Genomic DNA, 14,872 nt, shown 5'->3' on the forward strand with positions numbered 1-14,872 from the left:
GTTTTAGTGTCTGTTCTTTCTGTAGTCAGTTATTCACATGTTAATTGATGGGAGGATATTTTGTATGGACCTAGTTATGCCTTTTGGGATTATTTAGTACTTATCTTTTCATTGAATTTGTCTTATTTCTGCTCTATTTTAAGTTTCTTGAGGGGAAGAGACAGTTTTTACTTTTTAGCTCACTCATCTCTTTATGCATCTTAATACAGGAACTCAGTAAATAAATATTAGTTGAATTGTGTCTCAAGGTTCTGGTGCCAAAAAAGCTTCAGTAATTTGAAATCCCCATTCTCAGCGATAGTATTATTTAATTATTTTTTGAGGGAGCTGGGTAAACTGTTTAAGAGAAATGGTTAGATATCTATGACAAAACTTTCCCCCTTATTCATTTTTCTCCCCACTTAATTAAATCAGCAAAGAAGAAACATCTGCCATATTTGATTTTTCGTTGTTTGTTCAACAAAAGTTGAGGGGGAAATAGGGTCTAAATACAGTAATACCATAAAAATCATTGGCTCACATAAATCTTGGAGCAAAATAAACATTTCATTGATGATTAGATTTAACATTCAAATATTTTTGCAAATCCTATGATCTGATCTGAATTGATGCTCATTTTGGACTACCTAAAAGAACCAGAGACAGTTAGTTGGTCATATAGTGCATTGATGTCAAACCTAGATAGAAAAGTGGGCCACTGAATTGTGCAAAAAGATCCCTGTGGGCCATATATGGCTTAGAAAACCACACATGTTTATATATTACTTTTTTAATGAATACGTTAACACAATAATCAAATAGGATCCACATTTTAGTCTGGTTCAGGCTGAGTTTTGTGGACCTGTGTTTTGACCTCTGATGTAGTGAATAAAGAGCTAGCCTTGAAGCCAGGAAGACCTGGGTTCCAGTTTAGCTTCTGACACATCCTTTACATGTGACCCTGGACAAGTCACCTAACAGTCAATTATTTTAGTCTCCAAGTTGCGCTGAAGGTGCCAGCCTGCTTTAGTAGTAGAAGTTTCTGTAGTATTACAGTGAAACAAAGGTTCAAATGTATCCTTATACTAAAAAACAACCCCCCCCCAAACAAACAAAAAACTGCAGTAAGAGCTTGAATTCTCTCAATAGCTTAACTTTTGTATGCTTTACTTGCTTTAGTTTTGTTTGCATAGTTATTCTGGCAATAAACTTTTCTATGCCAACTGTTATAAGCTTCTTCACAAAAAAAAAAGTTTTCATAATTGAAATGGACATTATATTCACTTTTATTCATCTGCAACTCTTCTGTATTGCCCTAAAGCTAAAACAATTTGGAAGTTGTTTCAGAAGCTTTAAGGTAATATGAGTGTGTAGTTAAAAAAAAAAGTGGGGACGGGGAGGGGAGAAGTAAAGTGAAAAGCAGAAGTTTGTAAGATAGGATAGGGAAGAATGTATGATTTACTAGCTCGTTACAGAAATGATTTGGGCAGTTAGGTGGCACAGTGGATAGAGCACTGGCCTTGAAGTTGGGAGGACTTGAGTTCAGATCTCACCTCAGACACTAGCTATATGACCTTGGGCAAGTCACTTAACCCCAATTGCTTTAAAAACATCCAGGGTCATTTCTAGTTGTCCTGCTATATATCTTGCCACTGGATCCAGATGACTCTCTAGACAGAGAGACAGTGAGGTTGGTGACCTTGCACAGATCTACTTCACTTAAATCCAAATCATTGCAGGTTTATGACATCACCCTGATGTCATGGTCCTCTTTGAGAATGAAGGAACAACAGTAACAACAGAAATGATCTAGATATTACTGTCTATGTGCTTTTTGGGTGATAAACTAAAAGGTGATAGTAAGTCCTTAAGTGTTCTGGTTCTCATGTTAGTATTAGCTGTAATACAATTTATTTAACAAATTATCCAGTCTGCTTGGCAAGACCATTAGGAATTAGGAAAGCTTTCTTTGGCAAGGAGGGGATAAAATCACCTGGGCTGGCTTAAATCTTCAGAGACCTACTCTCTTGAGTATTTGAATCTAATTACTTAATATGGGAAGAATTAAGCTGAGTAATTTCCATTAGATATTATAGCTCTGAAACGTTAATTTTTGTTGTTGTTCAGTTGTGTCCAACTCTCCATGACACCATTTGTTGGTTTTCTTGGCAAAGATACTGGAGTGTTTTGACATTTCTTTTTCCAGTTCATCTTACAAATGAGGAACTGAGGCAAACAGGGTTAAGTACCCAGGGTCACACAGCAAGTGTTTGAGGCCAGATTTGAATTCAGGTCTTTCTGACTCCAGGCCCAATACTATATCTACTGTGCCACCAAAATATTTGAATATTTTTTTCTGGGTAGCTATTAATATTTTAACTGTGCATGTTGCAGAACGTTGGCCAATCTGCACTGAATAGAGGAAATTTTCTTACTAGGAGTATCTGATATCAGTGAAATAATAGTTCTAGACCAGGAAGGAAAAATCAGTTTGTACTTTTCAAAGTATTTCCATGTACTGTATTGCTTCAGTTGATAGTCAACAACCCTGCAAGTCACGTAGGGAAGATATTGTTATAGTACATAGACTGGGCTCTTCTCCCAACCCCCACTCACACTGGCAGTTCTGGTCTTGAGTGAGCAGCTGCTGCTTGTCCCCTCAGAGTTCAAGGGGGAGTGAAAAGGTTTTTTGATTGTTATTGCTCACTAGTCTCCACTGCTGTGCTTCCCCCCATTTGATACCAATTCAGCAGTCACACTTTATTAAGTTGATAAACTTTATTTAGGTGATAAAGAATAGTTGGCATAAGCTCATCTCCCTGAGCCACTCCACTCCATCCCCATTATCTGAGACTAGTTGGAATTTTTAAAATTTTGGACACATAAAAGAGGAGCCCTGGGAAAATCTATTTCCCTTGAAAATGAGAAAATACATCAAGAATTATGGTAAAATGAGAACCAGAAAGTAAAGTTTGAGTTTGACTTCCCACAATGAATGTTACACAGTGTTTGCAATCAGTTGTTTTCATTTCAGGTTTTGATATTGTTATCCATAGACACATTAAATCTTTGCTCTTTGGTCCTGTGATTTTAATTAGATCATAGTTTTAGATATGGAAGGAGGCATACGTTTGCTAGCTAATCTGAAGGTGAGGAAAATTTTTTAAAAGAAAAATAATTGCATGGGTTTCTCTTTTTATCTTGATTGTTGGGCACCTGCAAATGTTCATTCCTTTTTTTTTTCCTTGAAAAAGGAAACTTCAATCTTATCCTCAAATTTATCTTTAAAAAAATAAAATGTATTTTTAAAAAACTTGATCATTTTCAGGATCCCATCACTTTCCTTTTCATGTCTCCTTTGTTACCTAATAGTCATGATAAATTTGTCCTGATAGAGCATGGGGATTCCCAGTTGACTTAATTGGGCATGTCTAATTTTATAGCAGAAAGTTAACTTCTAGAAGCTATATCTGTGACATTTTGATTTGGTTTTAGTTGGCTATTCACTGTAAGATGTAAGTTTGATTTTAAAAATAAAAAGAGAATAAAACTGTTACTCCCTTCTTTAGAAGTTGAAGGATCTGGGTAGATTTTGAGCAGTGAAATATCTCAAGTAATATTGCCATAGGAACTACATCTGGCTATATTCTGGTTTTGTTAGTCATACAGTTTACATAGAGAGTTTGTCTTTAGAAGATGATTTTGGGGGCTTGATAATTTCTTTAGTTAAAATATTATAAGGGTTATGGTGACTCGTTTTTATTCAGGGTATGGTTTTGTTTTTATTCTAGGAAGCTCTACAAAGGATTATCACAACTCTGGCAAGCAAAAATGATGAAATCCAGAATTTTATCGATACTCTAAATCATACATTAAAAGGAGTTCAGGTATGATTCAGTTAAAAACTAAATATGGCACAGAATGAATGAATTTCAGATCAGATCAAATGGCTGTAAACATATAGTCAATTCTAGATTTTATTATTAAGATATTAAGATGTGTATTTCTGGAAATACTCAGATATATCAGAAATCTTATTATTTTCATTGTATAAAATACATAGTTATGGCACATACATTTTATTTGTCTTTGTTCTTTGATAACTGTATTGTGACTATATCATTCTTTTTTACCGGCTTGTTTCCATTTATTATTTATTATTTTTAAACAGGCCAACTCTTCTAACATACTTTTAGAATTAGATGAGGAATTTGATGGTCTTTATTCTATATTGGATGAGATGAAAGAAAGTATGACTAATTCTATCAAGCAAGAACAAGCTCGTAAATCACAAGAACTACAGGTAAGTTCATATAAATATTGCAAAAATAGAAGAATATTTCATTCAGATAATTTTACAGTCTATTAAATACTTTGAAAGAAAATATGAATAAATTTAGATAAAAGTACATGTGTTTTAATAATCTTAAATTGCTTGGTATAATATGTAAATGGTGATGTGTGCTAACAAATTAATTTTAAAAATTCCTGGTACAATACTATACACACTGAAATCTGTATATTCCTTAATTTGCCAGCTAGAAATTTGTAGCTATTGGCATTTTGGTATTTCTACAAATTTTCATTTTAGAAATCAGACCAATAGATTGTGTCCATGTGATTTGAAAGAGCCTGAATGAAAATGGGAAGTTTAAATCATTTCTGTGTTTAGCCAAACAATAAATCTAGAAGGGAAAATAAAATACTTCTTTATATAGCTAGAAAGTACAAATAAGTATATGAAAAATTCAGTGTTTAAAAAGTAATGGTTGATTAGAAATGAGAGCCATCAACCATTTATTGAGCTTGTATTTGTGTGATCAGTACTATGTATTTCCTTTAGACACTTACAGTTTTATTTAGGAGAGAAGTCTTAGCTATACAGAGTGTAAAGCAGTTGGAGATAGGGGGGTGGGGTGGAGAATCAGTTGGCCATATTAAAATAAAAAGCAAAGCTATTTAGTTTTTTTTTCTCTAGAGAGTGAAATGTAAGAAGTTCAGCCCACTCCCTTTTTATTAGAACAAAGAACAACATTTTATTCATTAAATAAAACAAGAAATTTACTTCATTTCCTTTTTAAGGCCATTTAAGTGAAAGAGAAGTCCAAGGGCAAGAGAAGGGAGAGAGATAACAGAGAGAAAAAAGGCAACATTGCCTGCCCACAGATCCATCCCGTTCCTCTGTCTTGTCTCTGATAGAGTTAGGGTATTAGATGAGATAATCTCTGACATCTCTTTCAGCTCAAATATTTTGTGACCTGCAAAAATTATTACCCCTTAGGTCCTTGCCTACTTAGACATCCTCATCACCTTAGTTTTTGCCCTGCCAGAACAGATTTATTTACTCCCATGCTTGTCTGCATGTCCTCTCTGTTCTCCAAAAATTCCATTTCTGGTGTGGTGCCAATATCTACTCTTTTCCCCACACCCCCAGTTGACAAAAATTCCTGCCTAATTAGGCTGTCCTCAGTAGCCTTTGGGCCTAGCCTCCCTGCCAACCCTGATTAGCCTTACCTCATCTACAAAAGAGTAAATAGCCCCCATTGTTACTATTGCTAGTTTCTTTTCTCTCCTTTCTACTTTTAACCCAAATTACCTATTGTTTGCCCCTTTGTGAGCTAGTTAGGTGAAATCACCTTTGAAGGAGGGTGCAAGTTGCTGGAACAATTAGGCAGAAAATTAAATTTGGTGCTTTTATTTGCAGTAGTGACTGGGGGTACCCAAATGGCACTTCGTTTTAAGAAACTTGTCTTAGGCCAGATGAAATAAAGATACTGGCTTTGAGCCTGAGGGTATACCCCGGTTTAGAAAAATATTTTCCAGTTACCTAGGGTAAATTATGTATATTGTTATATGCCATCGTTATGGGTGACTTTTATAATTTTTAACCATTTAAGTACTGACTCCTTAATTTTCTGACGTTGGTTTTTTATTATTGTCAACTGACTTTAGGGTTTGTTTAGAGTATTTTATAATATGTGCTGAAGATAGTTGAATCTGAAAGAGGAAGAAATTTACTTCAAGTTCAGCATGGAATAGGGGCCATAGAATCAGGAAGGACTAGAGTTCAAATTCTGCCTTTGACATCGACTGAGAGACTCAGGGCAAGTCACTCATTGCCCATGGCAATGAGAAAAACTTAAGACTTTTTCTAAAACCCTAATCCAAGCTTGTGTCAGTCTGCTTTGTTTAGGGGAATATTCAATCATCATCATCTTTATGCAGATGTTTTTCAGATCTATTTTTCCTGCTTTAATCTCTCTTCTGACCTCCCCTCTCATCTCCAGCTGCCTACTAAATATCTTTAGCAAGACATTTCACAGACATCTTTTTTTTTTTTTTTAAGTGAGGCAATTGGGGTTAAGTGACTTGCCCAGGGTCACACAGCTAGTAAGTGTCAAGTGTCCGAGGCCGGATTTGAACTCAGGTCCTCCTGACTCCAGGGCCCGTGCTCTATCCACTGCGCCACCTAGCTGTCCCTACAGACATCTTAAACTCAATATATCCAAAATTTAACCCTCACTCCATATCCAATCTGTAGCCAAATTCTGTTGCTTCTACCTTCACACCATTTCTTGGATATGATCCTTTCTCTCCTCTGACACTACTGCCATGGAGCAGTCCCATTATCTTATACCTAGATTATTTTAGTAGCCTTCCGGTTGGTCTCCCTGCCTCAGGTTTCTCAGCACTCCAGTCTGTCTTCCACAAAGCTGTCAACTTAATCTTCCTTTATAATCAGGCCTTTCCTACTTTTCCAGGCTTCTTACACCTTATTTTGGTTTTCCTTTCCCTTACCCATACTCTGCTGTCCAGTGACACTAGTCTTTTTGCTGTTCTTTACACAAGATATTCCATCTTCTACTTCTGTGTATTTTCATTGGTGGTCCCCAGTTTCTAGAATTCTCTCCCTCACATGTGCCTTCTGGTTTTCTTGGCTTCAAATCTTAGCTAAAATCCCTTGGTCCGCTTTAATTCTAGTGCCTTCTCTATGAGATTATTTTCAGTTTATCTTGTTTGTGTGTAGTTGTTTGCATGCTGTTTCCCCCATAAAATTGTGAGCTCCTTGGGGCAGAGAGTGTTTTTGCTCTCTTTGTGCAGCTACTTAATCAATGCTTCTTGACTTGACTACACCAAAGAAATCACAGTTCTTGACTTCCCTTCTCCTACCCCCAATAATAGATTATAAAATTTCCACTTGTTAGCTAATTCATTGAGATATCAGCTATGACTTTCAAATGACAGTTATGCATATTAGATACTGTGTAGTTGGTTATTAGCTGTAATGAAGATTTTAGTTTGAGTTTAAAAAGAAAAAATAATAAAATTACTAATACCATCATTAGCCATTGCAGGCTCTAAGTGAGTTTAGGAAAAAAAAGTAAAAAACACAGTCCTGCCATCAAAGGATTTTATAATCTAAATTTTGAAAATTAGACAATATATAGGCATCAAAATGTATATAAAAAATCTGTAACTAAGTGCAGCTTAAGATAGTTATGCTGCAGAGTGAAAAGGGGCCTTGGTTTCCTAGGTTTATTTAAAGAACACTTCCTTGAGAAAATGGTTTTTGAGAAGGCCTGAAAAAGGGAGGGACATTGTTTGAAAGAACAAAGGGAAAGGACATTTCAGGTAAAAGGCAATCCAATATTGAAGATAAACAGAGACCAAAGAAAACAGAATTCTATGAATTGTCCTTGAAGCAAAATAGTAAGTTAGTGTTAACTTAGATTAACTCTAATTTAGTTTGTTATATGATCTGGCTTTTGAGAATAATCCTTTTTAAAATATAAAGACAGAGATTTATTTTTACAGAGGGTAGAGAATTACTAAGTTATATTAACTTGTATTAGGGTAAGAGGTAGCATAGCATAGGGGATAGAGAGTCAGAAAGGCTTCAAGTTTTGTTTCTAACATATATAAACTATGTGGCCCTGGGCAAGTTATAGATTTAGTGCTTGAAGGGATCTTATTTGAGTCCAACCCCTTCGTTTTGCAGGTGAGCCAGTTGAGGCTAATTGAGATTGTGAGTTGCTCAGGGTTACTGGGGTATTTGGTCTTCCTGACTCTCTAGTCCAGTACTTTGTCTGTTATGCTACCTTAACCTCTTAGTGCTCTAGAAAGGTCTCTAAGATTTGTAGAGAAGGTGCCAGCCTGCATTGGATAAGGGAGTTTATTCATCAGGGAGTACCTAATATCAGTGAAATCACAGATTCAGTCCCAGCCCCTATATATGTTACAGTAGATATAAATAGAAAACTCTAGAATCTTAACTACCCCTATAATTGTTTTATGATTAGATGTTGAGGCACTGAAACCTCCATAAACAGAAACCTGAGCCTTTGCTCAATGCATGAAGTATTGTTACACATACATCATGGATCTCGTATAATTAAATTGTCTAAAATCTTGTGTGTCGGCTAGATTTTCAGTTGAATTTTGTCCAGGTTGATCTTCGCTCTTTGAGAGTAGATTATAATGAGGAAGGAAATGTGACTACTTCTTACGTGGGTCAATAAACATTAAGTGTCTACTGTGTATCAGGAGATACAAAAAGAGGCAAAAGACAGCTCCTGCCCTTAAGGAGTTTACAGTCTAATAGGGGAGACAATGTGAAAATAGATACAAAACAAACTGTATGCAGGCTAAATAGGAAATGGGTACAGAAAGTATGCACTGAAATTAAGGGGGGCTGGGGAAGGCTTCCTGTAGAAGTTAGACTTCAGTTTGGACTTAAAGAAAGCCAGGGAGGTCAGTAGTCATAGTAGAGGAAGGGAGAACATTCCAGGCATGGGGGTCAGCCAGAGAAAATACTCGGAACTGAGAGATGAGCGTCTTGTTGTGGAATAGCCAGGAGGCCAGTGTCACTGGATCAGAGTCCATGTTGGGCAGTACTATGTAAGACTGGAAAGATAGGAGGGGGCTAGGTTATGAAGGGCTTTGAATGTCAAACAGAGCATTTTTTATTTAATCTTGGAGGCTTTAAGAAGTCATTGAAGTTGACTGAGTGGGGGATAGCATGATTTGACCTATGCTTTAGGAAAATCATTTTAATGACTGAATGGAGGGTGTATTGGGGTGGGATAAGACATGAGGTAAGTAGACCCACCAGCAGGCTATTGAAATAATTGAGGTATGAGGTGATAAGGGCTTGCACTAGAGTGGTGGCAGTGTCAGAGGTGAGAAGGAGGTGTATTAAAGGGATGTTACAGAGGTGAAATTGACAGGCCTAGTCAACATATTGGGTGTGGAAGGTAAGAGATAGTGAGGAATCCAGGATGACTCCTAAGTTTCAAGCCTGAGAGACTGGGAGGATAGTGTTGCCCTCTAAAGTAATAGGGAGGGTAGGAAGTGGGTGTGGAAATTTATTTTGATTTGGGGACCCTACCTTTAGGCTGAGATTAGAAAGCCTTAGGCCCTCAGGGTCTCTCCCCCTCCTCCTCAGCTTCAGCTGAGTCAAAAAGCCCCGTGGGCTGTACAAGACGCCAGGTCAGACAGCTGGGGGGAAAAAAAGCCCCCAGCTCCCTCCGACCTGAGCGGAGCTATCTGAGAGATGCTGGGCTCTGGAGTAGCCTGTGCTAAAGCACGTGAAGCGGGAGCACAACACCCCCCCTCCCCCTCCCCCCCAGCCGCAGCCCTGGCTAGCGGATTAGCTTGGTGTATGGGTGCAAGAAGCCCCGAGATTTGAGTGGAGAGAAGAAAAGGTATATATAGACCTGGGAGTTAGACAGCAAAGGGGGACAAGGTACAGGGGCTGACAGGAGGACTGGAGGCCTGCGGACAAGACTCAGGCTAGAGACGGGGCTACAAGGATGCAGGAGAAGACGAGAAGGACTAGGAGCAGGGAAAAGAGAGGCCGAAGGGCAGACTGACGGAGCAGACAGACAGAAGGTCAGTGAGAGAGAAACATGGGTTCAGCGGTGGCACTAAGGAGGAGAGAAAAGTTAGAAGCAGGGGATTTACAAAGTGAAAGGGGCTTGGAGTTAGAATAAAGGACCTGAGTGCCCTGAGGCGGGGCGCGGCTAAGGCCATTATTGTATTAAAAAGGTTACAGGCCTTATTACAAACCAGGGAAAGTGTAACGTGCCCTGAGGCAGGAGGCGGCTAAGGCCATTATTGTATTCAAGAAGTTAGAAGCTCAGCAGGTGGGAAAGAGACGCAGTGAAAAGAGAATGCAGGAAAGCAGTCAGGTTATACATTTTATTTCCCTGTATTCTTTTTTTTTTTTTTTTATTACAGGGCAGTGGGGGTTAAGTGACTTGCCTGGGGTCACACAGCTAGTGTCAAGTGTCTGAGGCCGGATTTGGACTCAGGTACTCCTGAATCCAGGGCCGGTGCTTTATCCACTGCACCACCTAGCTGCCCCTGTATTCTTAATTTTAAATAGTATCTCATAAATAAACTCTGCTTTGATTATTTAGTTAAGAGGCTTCTTTTTTTTTTAATTTAAAAAAAATTTTTTTATTTTTTTTACTTTTTATTTTACTTATAAGGTATTTTATTTTTTCCGTTACATGTAAAGATAGTTCTCAACTTTTGTTTATACAAGCTTTACAATTTCAGATTTTTCTCCCTCCCTCCCCTCCCTCCCCCCTCCCCTAGACAGCAGGTAATCTGATATAGGTTATATCTATATATCTATATACATATATATATATCTATACACACATATATAAACACATAATAACATTAATCCTATTTCTGCATTAGTCCTGTTATAAGAGAAAAAATCAGAGCAATGATGAAAAACCTCAAAATAGAAAAAAAAAACCAGCACCAAAAACAAAAGAAATAGTATGGTTCATTCAGCATCTATACTCCACAGTTCTTTCTTTTTTTTTTTTCTTGGATTTGGAGATCCTCTTCTATCATGAGTTCCCTGGAACTCTTCTGTACCATTGCATTGGTGAGAAGAATATAGTCCATCACAGTAGATCAACACTCATTGTTGATACTGTGTACAGTGTTCTTCTGGTTCTGCTCATCTCACTCATAAGAGGCTTCTTAATATTTAGTTTATCAATTTTGGGAGTGGAGCAGTGTGGTAGAACTTTGTAAACGGCCCATATTAAATTAATAGCAGTCAGATAGCCAAATAGTCAAAAGTCCCCAGATTAGTCATCCACAGATTAGGCCCCCCAAATTTAAACTAGTCATTTAAAAATATTTTTACATGAGGGAGGGATTGGGGGGAAGATAATGAGTTCTGTTTTGGACATAAGATGGCTACTGGATATCCAGTGCTGGATATCTAAAAAGTCAGTTAAAGATGTGAGATTAGAGGTCAGTCAAGAGATTGGGGCAGGAAAGGTAGATGTGAGAATCATCAACACAGAGATGGTAATTAAATCCATGGGAGCTGATGAGGTCACTAAGTGAAGTAGTACAGAAGGAGAAGAGAAAAGGTCCCCAGGACAGAACTCTGTGGGACGCCTGTTCTTAGAGGATGTGATCTGAAGAAGGATCCAGCAAAGAAGACAGAAAAGAAATAGTCACATCGGTGGGAGAGTATCCTGAAAAACTAGAGAGAAGAGAGAATCGAGGAGAGAGTGATCAATAATATCAAAAGCTGCAGAGAGATGGAAGAGAATAAGGATTGAGAAATGACCATTGGATTTGGCAACTAAGAAATGATTAGTAATTTGGAGAAGGCAGTTTTGGTATAATGATGAGGTTGAAAGTTGGATTGTAAGGGGTTGAGAAAAGAGTGAGAGTCACCTATTGTAGACAGCCTTTTCAAGGAGTTTAGTTACAAAGGACAGAAGAGATAGGACAGTTAGTGGGAATGGAAGAATTAAGTGAAGTTTTTTTCAGGATAGAGGGGAGACATGGGCATGTTTGTAGGCAGTAGAAAATGAGACAGGTATGAGTCAGGAAGGAAGGGATCACTCCTAATAGAGGGGTCATGAGGAAAAGCTTTAGAAAGGAAGGAGCTTATGATCTGTAAATTGAAGGAAGGGAAAGATTTCAACAGGTAGAAATATGGAGGAAGACACTTCTAGATATGTGGATAATATTTGCAGAAGCTTAGGGGAGGAAGACATTAGTATGAAATTAGGAAATATTTAGTAGTTTATTTTGGCCACTTTCTAATGAAAAAAGGCCATGTCCAAAAATTTTATTTCATTCCACACCCTGAGTCTATCACTTCTCTGTCAGGTACTGGGTAGCATGCTTTATCATATGTTCCTCTGGAACCATGGTTGGTCATCACATTGATTAGAATTCTTAAGGCTTTCACAGTTGATTTGTAGTGTTGTTATTGTATTAATTTTTCTTCTGGTTCTGCTCACTTCCCTGAATCATTTCATACAAGTCTTACTAGGTTTCATTGAAACTGTCCCTTTCATCATTTTTATGGCATAGTAGTGCCTTTGGAATCATATAGTATAAATTTTTTTATCCATTCCCCAATTTATGGTCATCCTCTCAGTTTTCAATAATAAAAAGAACTACTATAAATGTTTTTGTACATATGTTTTTTTTCTGTTTTATTTTCTCTCTCCTGGGATATAGACCATGTAGTGATATCAGTGGACCAAAGGGTACACATAATTAAGTGGCTATTTGCGACACCCTTATTTTATAGATGAGGAAATGGATTCCCAGAAAAGTGAAGTGACTTGCCCAGTGTACTAAAGGTGGTAGCCAAATTGTAGATTCTGAGTAAGATATGGAGTTTTGCATTTTAATTAAGCACAGTGTCATAGGTTTAGACCTGAAAGACTCTTAAAGGTGATCTGTCCAGTCCTTTTATTTCATTTATTGTTCATAAATTTTTCAGTTGTGTCTGACTCTTTGTGACCCCATTTAGGTAGGGTTTGGGTTTTTTGGGCAAAGATACTGGAATAAGGTTTGTTATTTCCTTCTCCAGCTCATTTTACAGATGAAGAATTGAGGCAGACAGGGCTAAGTTATTTTCCCAAGGTCACACAGGTAGTAAATGTCTGAGGCCAGATTTGAACTCAGGAAGACGAATCTTCCTGACTCCGGTCCCAACTACCCACTACACAGCTTAGCAGCCCTCTTCATTTTGTAGATGAGGAAATTGAGACGTAGAGAATGATTTGCCCAAGAATCACACAGGTAGCTTCAAGGCAGTGGGCATCTACTACAATTTCTTAGCAGAGTGTAACCTGATCAGATCCCCTTTGTAATTAGGTAGTTTACTTTGGTAGCAGTGTGAAGGTTGAATTAGAGAAGGGGGGAAAACTGAAGATAGGGAAATCAGTTAGGCCATTAAGTAGTTTAAAGATGTAATCAGGGTCTGAACTAGAATGTTGATAGTGAGAATAGAAAGGAGAAGGTGGCTATGACAAAACTTTTGGAGGTAGAATTTGCAGGATTTGGCAACTGATTAGATATTAAGGCAGTAGAAAGAAGAGTCAGATGATTCTAAGGATTCTAGTCTGGGTAATTGGAAGGATGGTGGGGCAATTAGTTTATTTTAGGAGAAAAGGGGGCAGGTTTTGGGTAAAAGCTGATAAATTCAGATTTGAACATGTTGAGTCTTAACTTTTCATGAAACATCCAAGTAGAAATGACCCTCAGGTAGTTGAAAATATGGGAGTGGGACTCAGGGGAGAATGGAGCTGGAAATAAAGGTCTGGGAGTCATCTACACAGAGATAGCAATTGAATTTTTGTGAGTGGATGAGATTGTCTGGGTAGATGTTCTAAAGAGAGGAAAGAAAAGGCTCAAGAACAGAATCTCAAGGGATGCCCAGATTAGGGGGGTGGTAGGAGAAAGAGGAATTCAGCAACAGGAACTGAAAAGGAACCCATGGGAGAGGTAAAAGAACAAGAACAAAGCAGGGCTGTAGAAACTGAGAAAGGAGAGAATGTCAAGAAGGAAAGGGTGTGTGAACAGTGTCAGATATTGCAAAGGGGTCAAAGAAGTTAAAGACTTTGAAAATAACATTGAATTTGTCATTTAGTAGGTCACTGGTGGATGACTTTGAAAAGCAGTTTCAGCAGAGTGATTGGAATTGAAACAAAATGTCAGGGGATTGGAGAGACCTTGGAAGCAATAGAGTTTTATGTACTGAAAATATCTGTAGATATTTGAAAGCTTGTATAGTCCTTTAGGACTCCTAAATTATTTTCGTGTATGTCATCTAACTTAACCCTCACAGCAAATTTATGGGGCAGACAGAGCCACTACTGTTCAAGTTTTTAGATGAAAATAGGCAAACCACTTCTCTGAGTCTAAGGTCACATAGCTGGCAAGTTTCAGAGCTGGTGCTCCAACTCAAACTGTTTGATTCGAGATTCAGAGCTCTTTTTACTACATCATCAGTAAGTAACTGAGTGTCAAGTGTGTAATAATAACATTTATAAGTTAATAAATTATGAAAAAATTATATTTGTTTATATGGAGAAAAAATACTAGTATGCCAGGTTGTAGATGTATTAGTGTTTAATTCTAAACAGTTTTATAATTTTATTAAAACCTTCATTATTTGTAGAGTACTTAAGATGTCCCTGGTTGATTTTGCTTGAATGAATCCTTAAAATGACAGAAGATGAGGTCTGCTGAAAAAATGGCCTAGAGTTTTTTTGTGGTATAATGAATAATCACACCTCGATATGATAGTAGAAAAATCTCTTATTGGTGTAACTTTTTCCTCTTTTTATATAGAGTCAGCTTACCCAATGTAATAATGCCCTGGAGAATTCTGAAGAGCTACTAGAATTTGCTTCAAGGTCACTAGATATAAAAGAACCAGAAGAATTCTCAAAGGTAAGAAAGAAAACAAAACCAAAAAACTTAATCCATTATAGAAAAATAATGTAGAAATTTGGTTCTTTCCCTACCAGTTTTAGACTGGGCCATTTATCACTAATCCTTAAAAATAAATAAAACCTACTACCAACCTTGGGATTTCTTGATA

The 14,872-nt window shown here is 37.5% G+C and overlaps 1 protein-coding gene across 4 annotated transcripts in view; it reads left to right on the forward strand.

Annotated features, from left to right (window-relative positions):
- FSD1L (fibronectin type III and SPRY domain containing 1 like) overlaps window positions 1-14,872 on the forward strand; it is an 89,192-nt gene that overhangs the window by 11,351 nt on the left and 62,969 nt on the right. For all 4 annotated transcript variants that reach the window (XM_043978149.1, XM_043978150.1, XM_043978151.1 and 1 more), the window contains exons 2-4: window positions 3,771-3,866; window positions 4,151-4,282; window positions 14,620-14,721. In XM_043978149.1, the coding sequence (XP_043834084.1) occupies window positions 3,771-3,866; window positions 4,151-4,282; window positions 14,620-14,721 (330 nt within the window). The remainder of the gene's footprint in view (window positions 1-3,770; window positions 3,867-4,150; window positions 4,283-14,619; window positions 14,722-14,872) is intronic.

The sequence above is a fragment of the Dromiciops gliroides genome, chromosome 1 (genome assembly GCF_019393635.1).
Source record: "Dromiciops gliroides isolate mDroGli1 chromosome 1, mDroGli1.pri, whole genome shotgun sequence".
Taxonomy (NCBI): domain Eukaryota; kingdom Metazoa; phylum Chordata; class Mammalia; order Microbiotheria; family Microbiotheriidae; genus Dromiciops; species Dromiciops gliroides.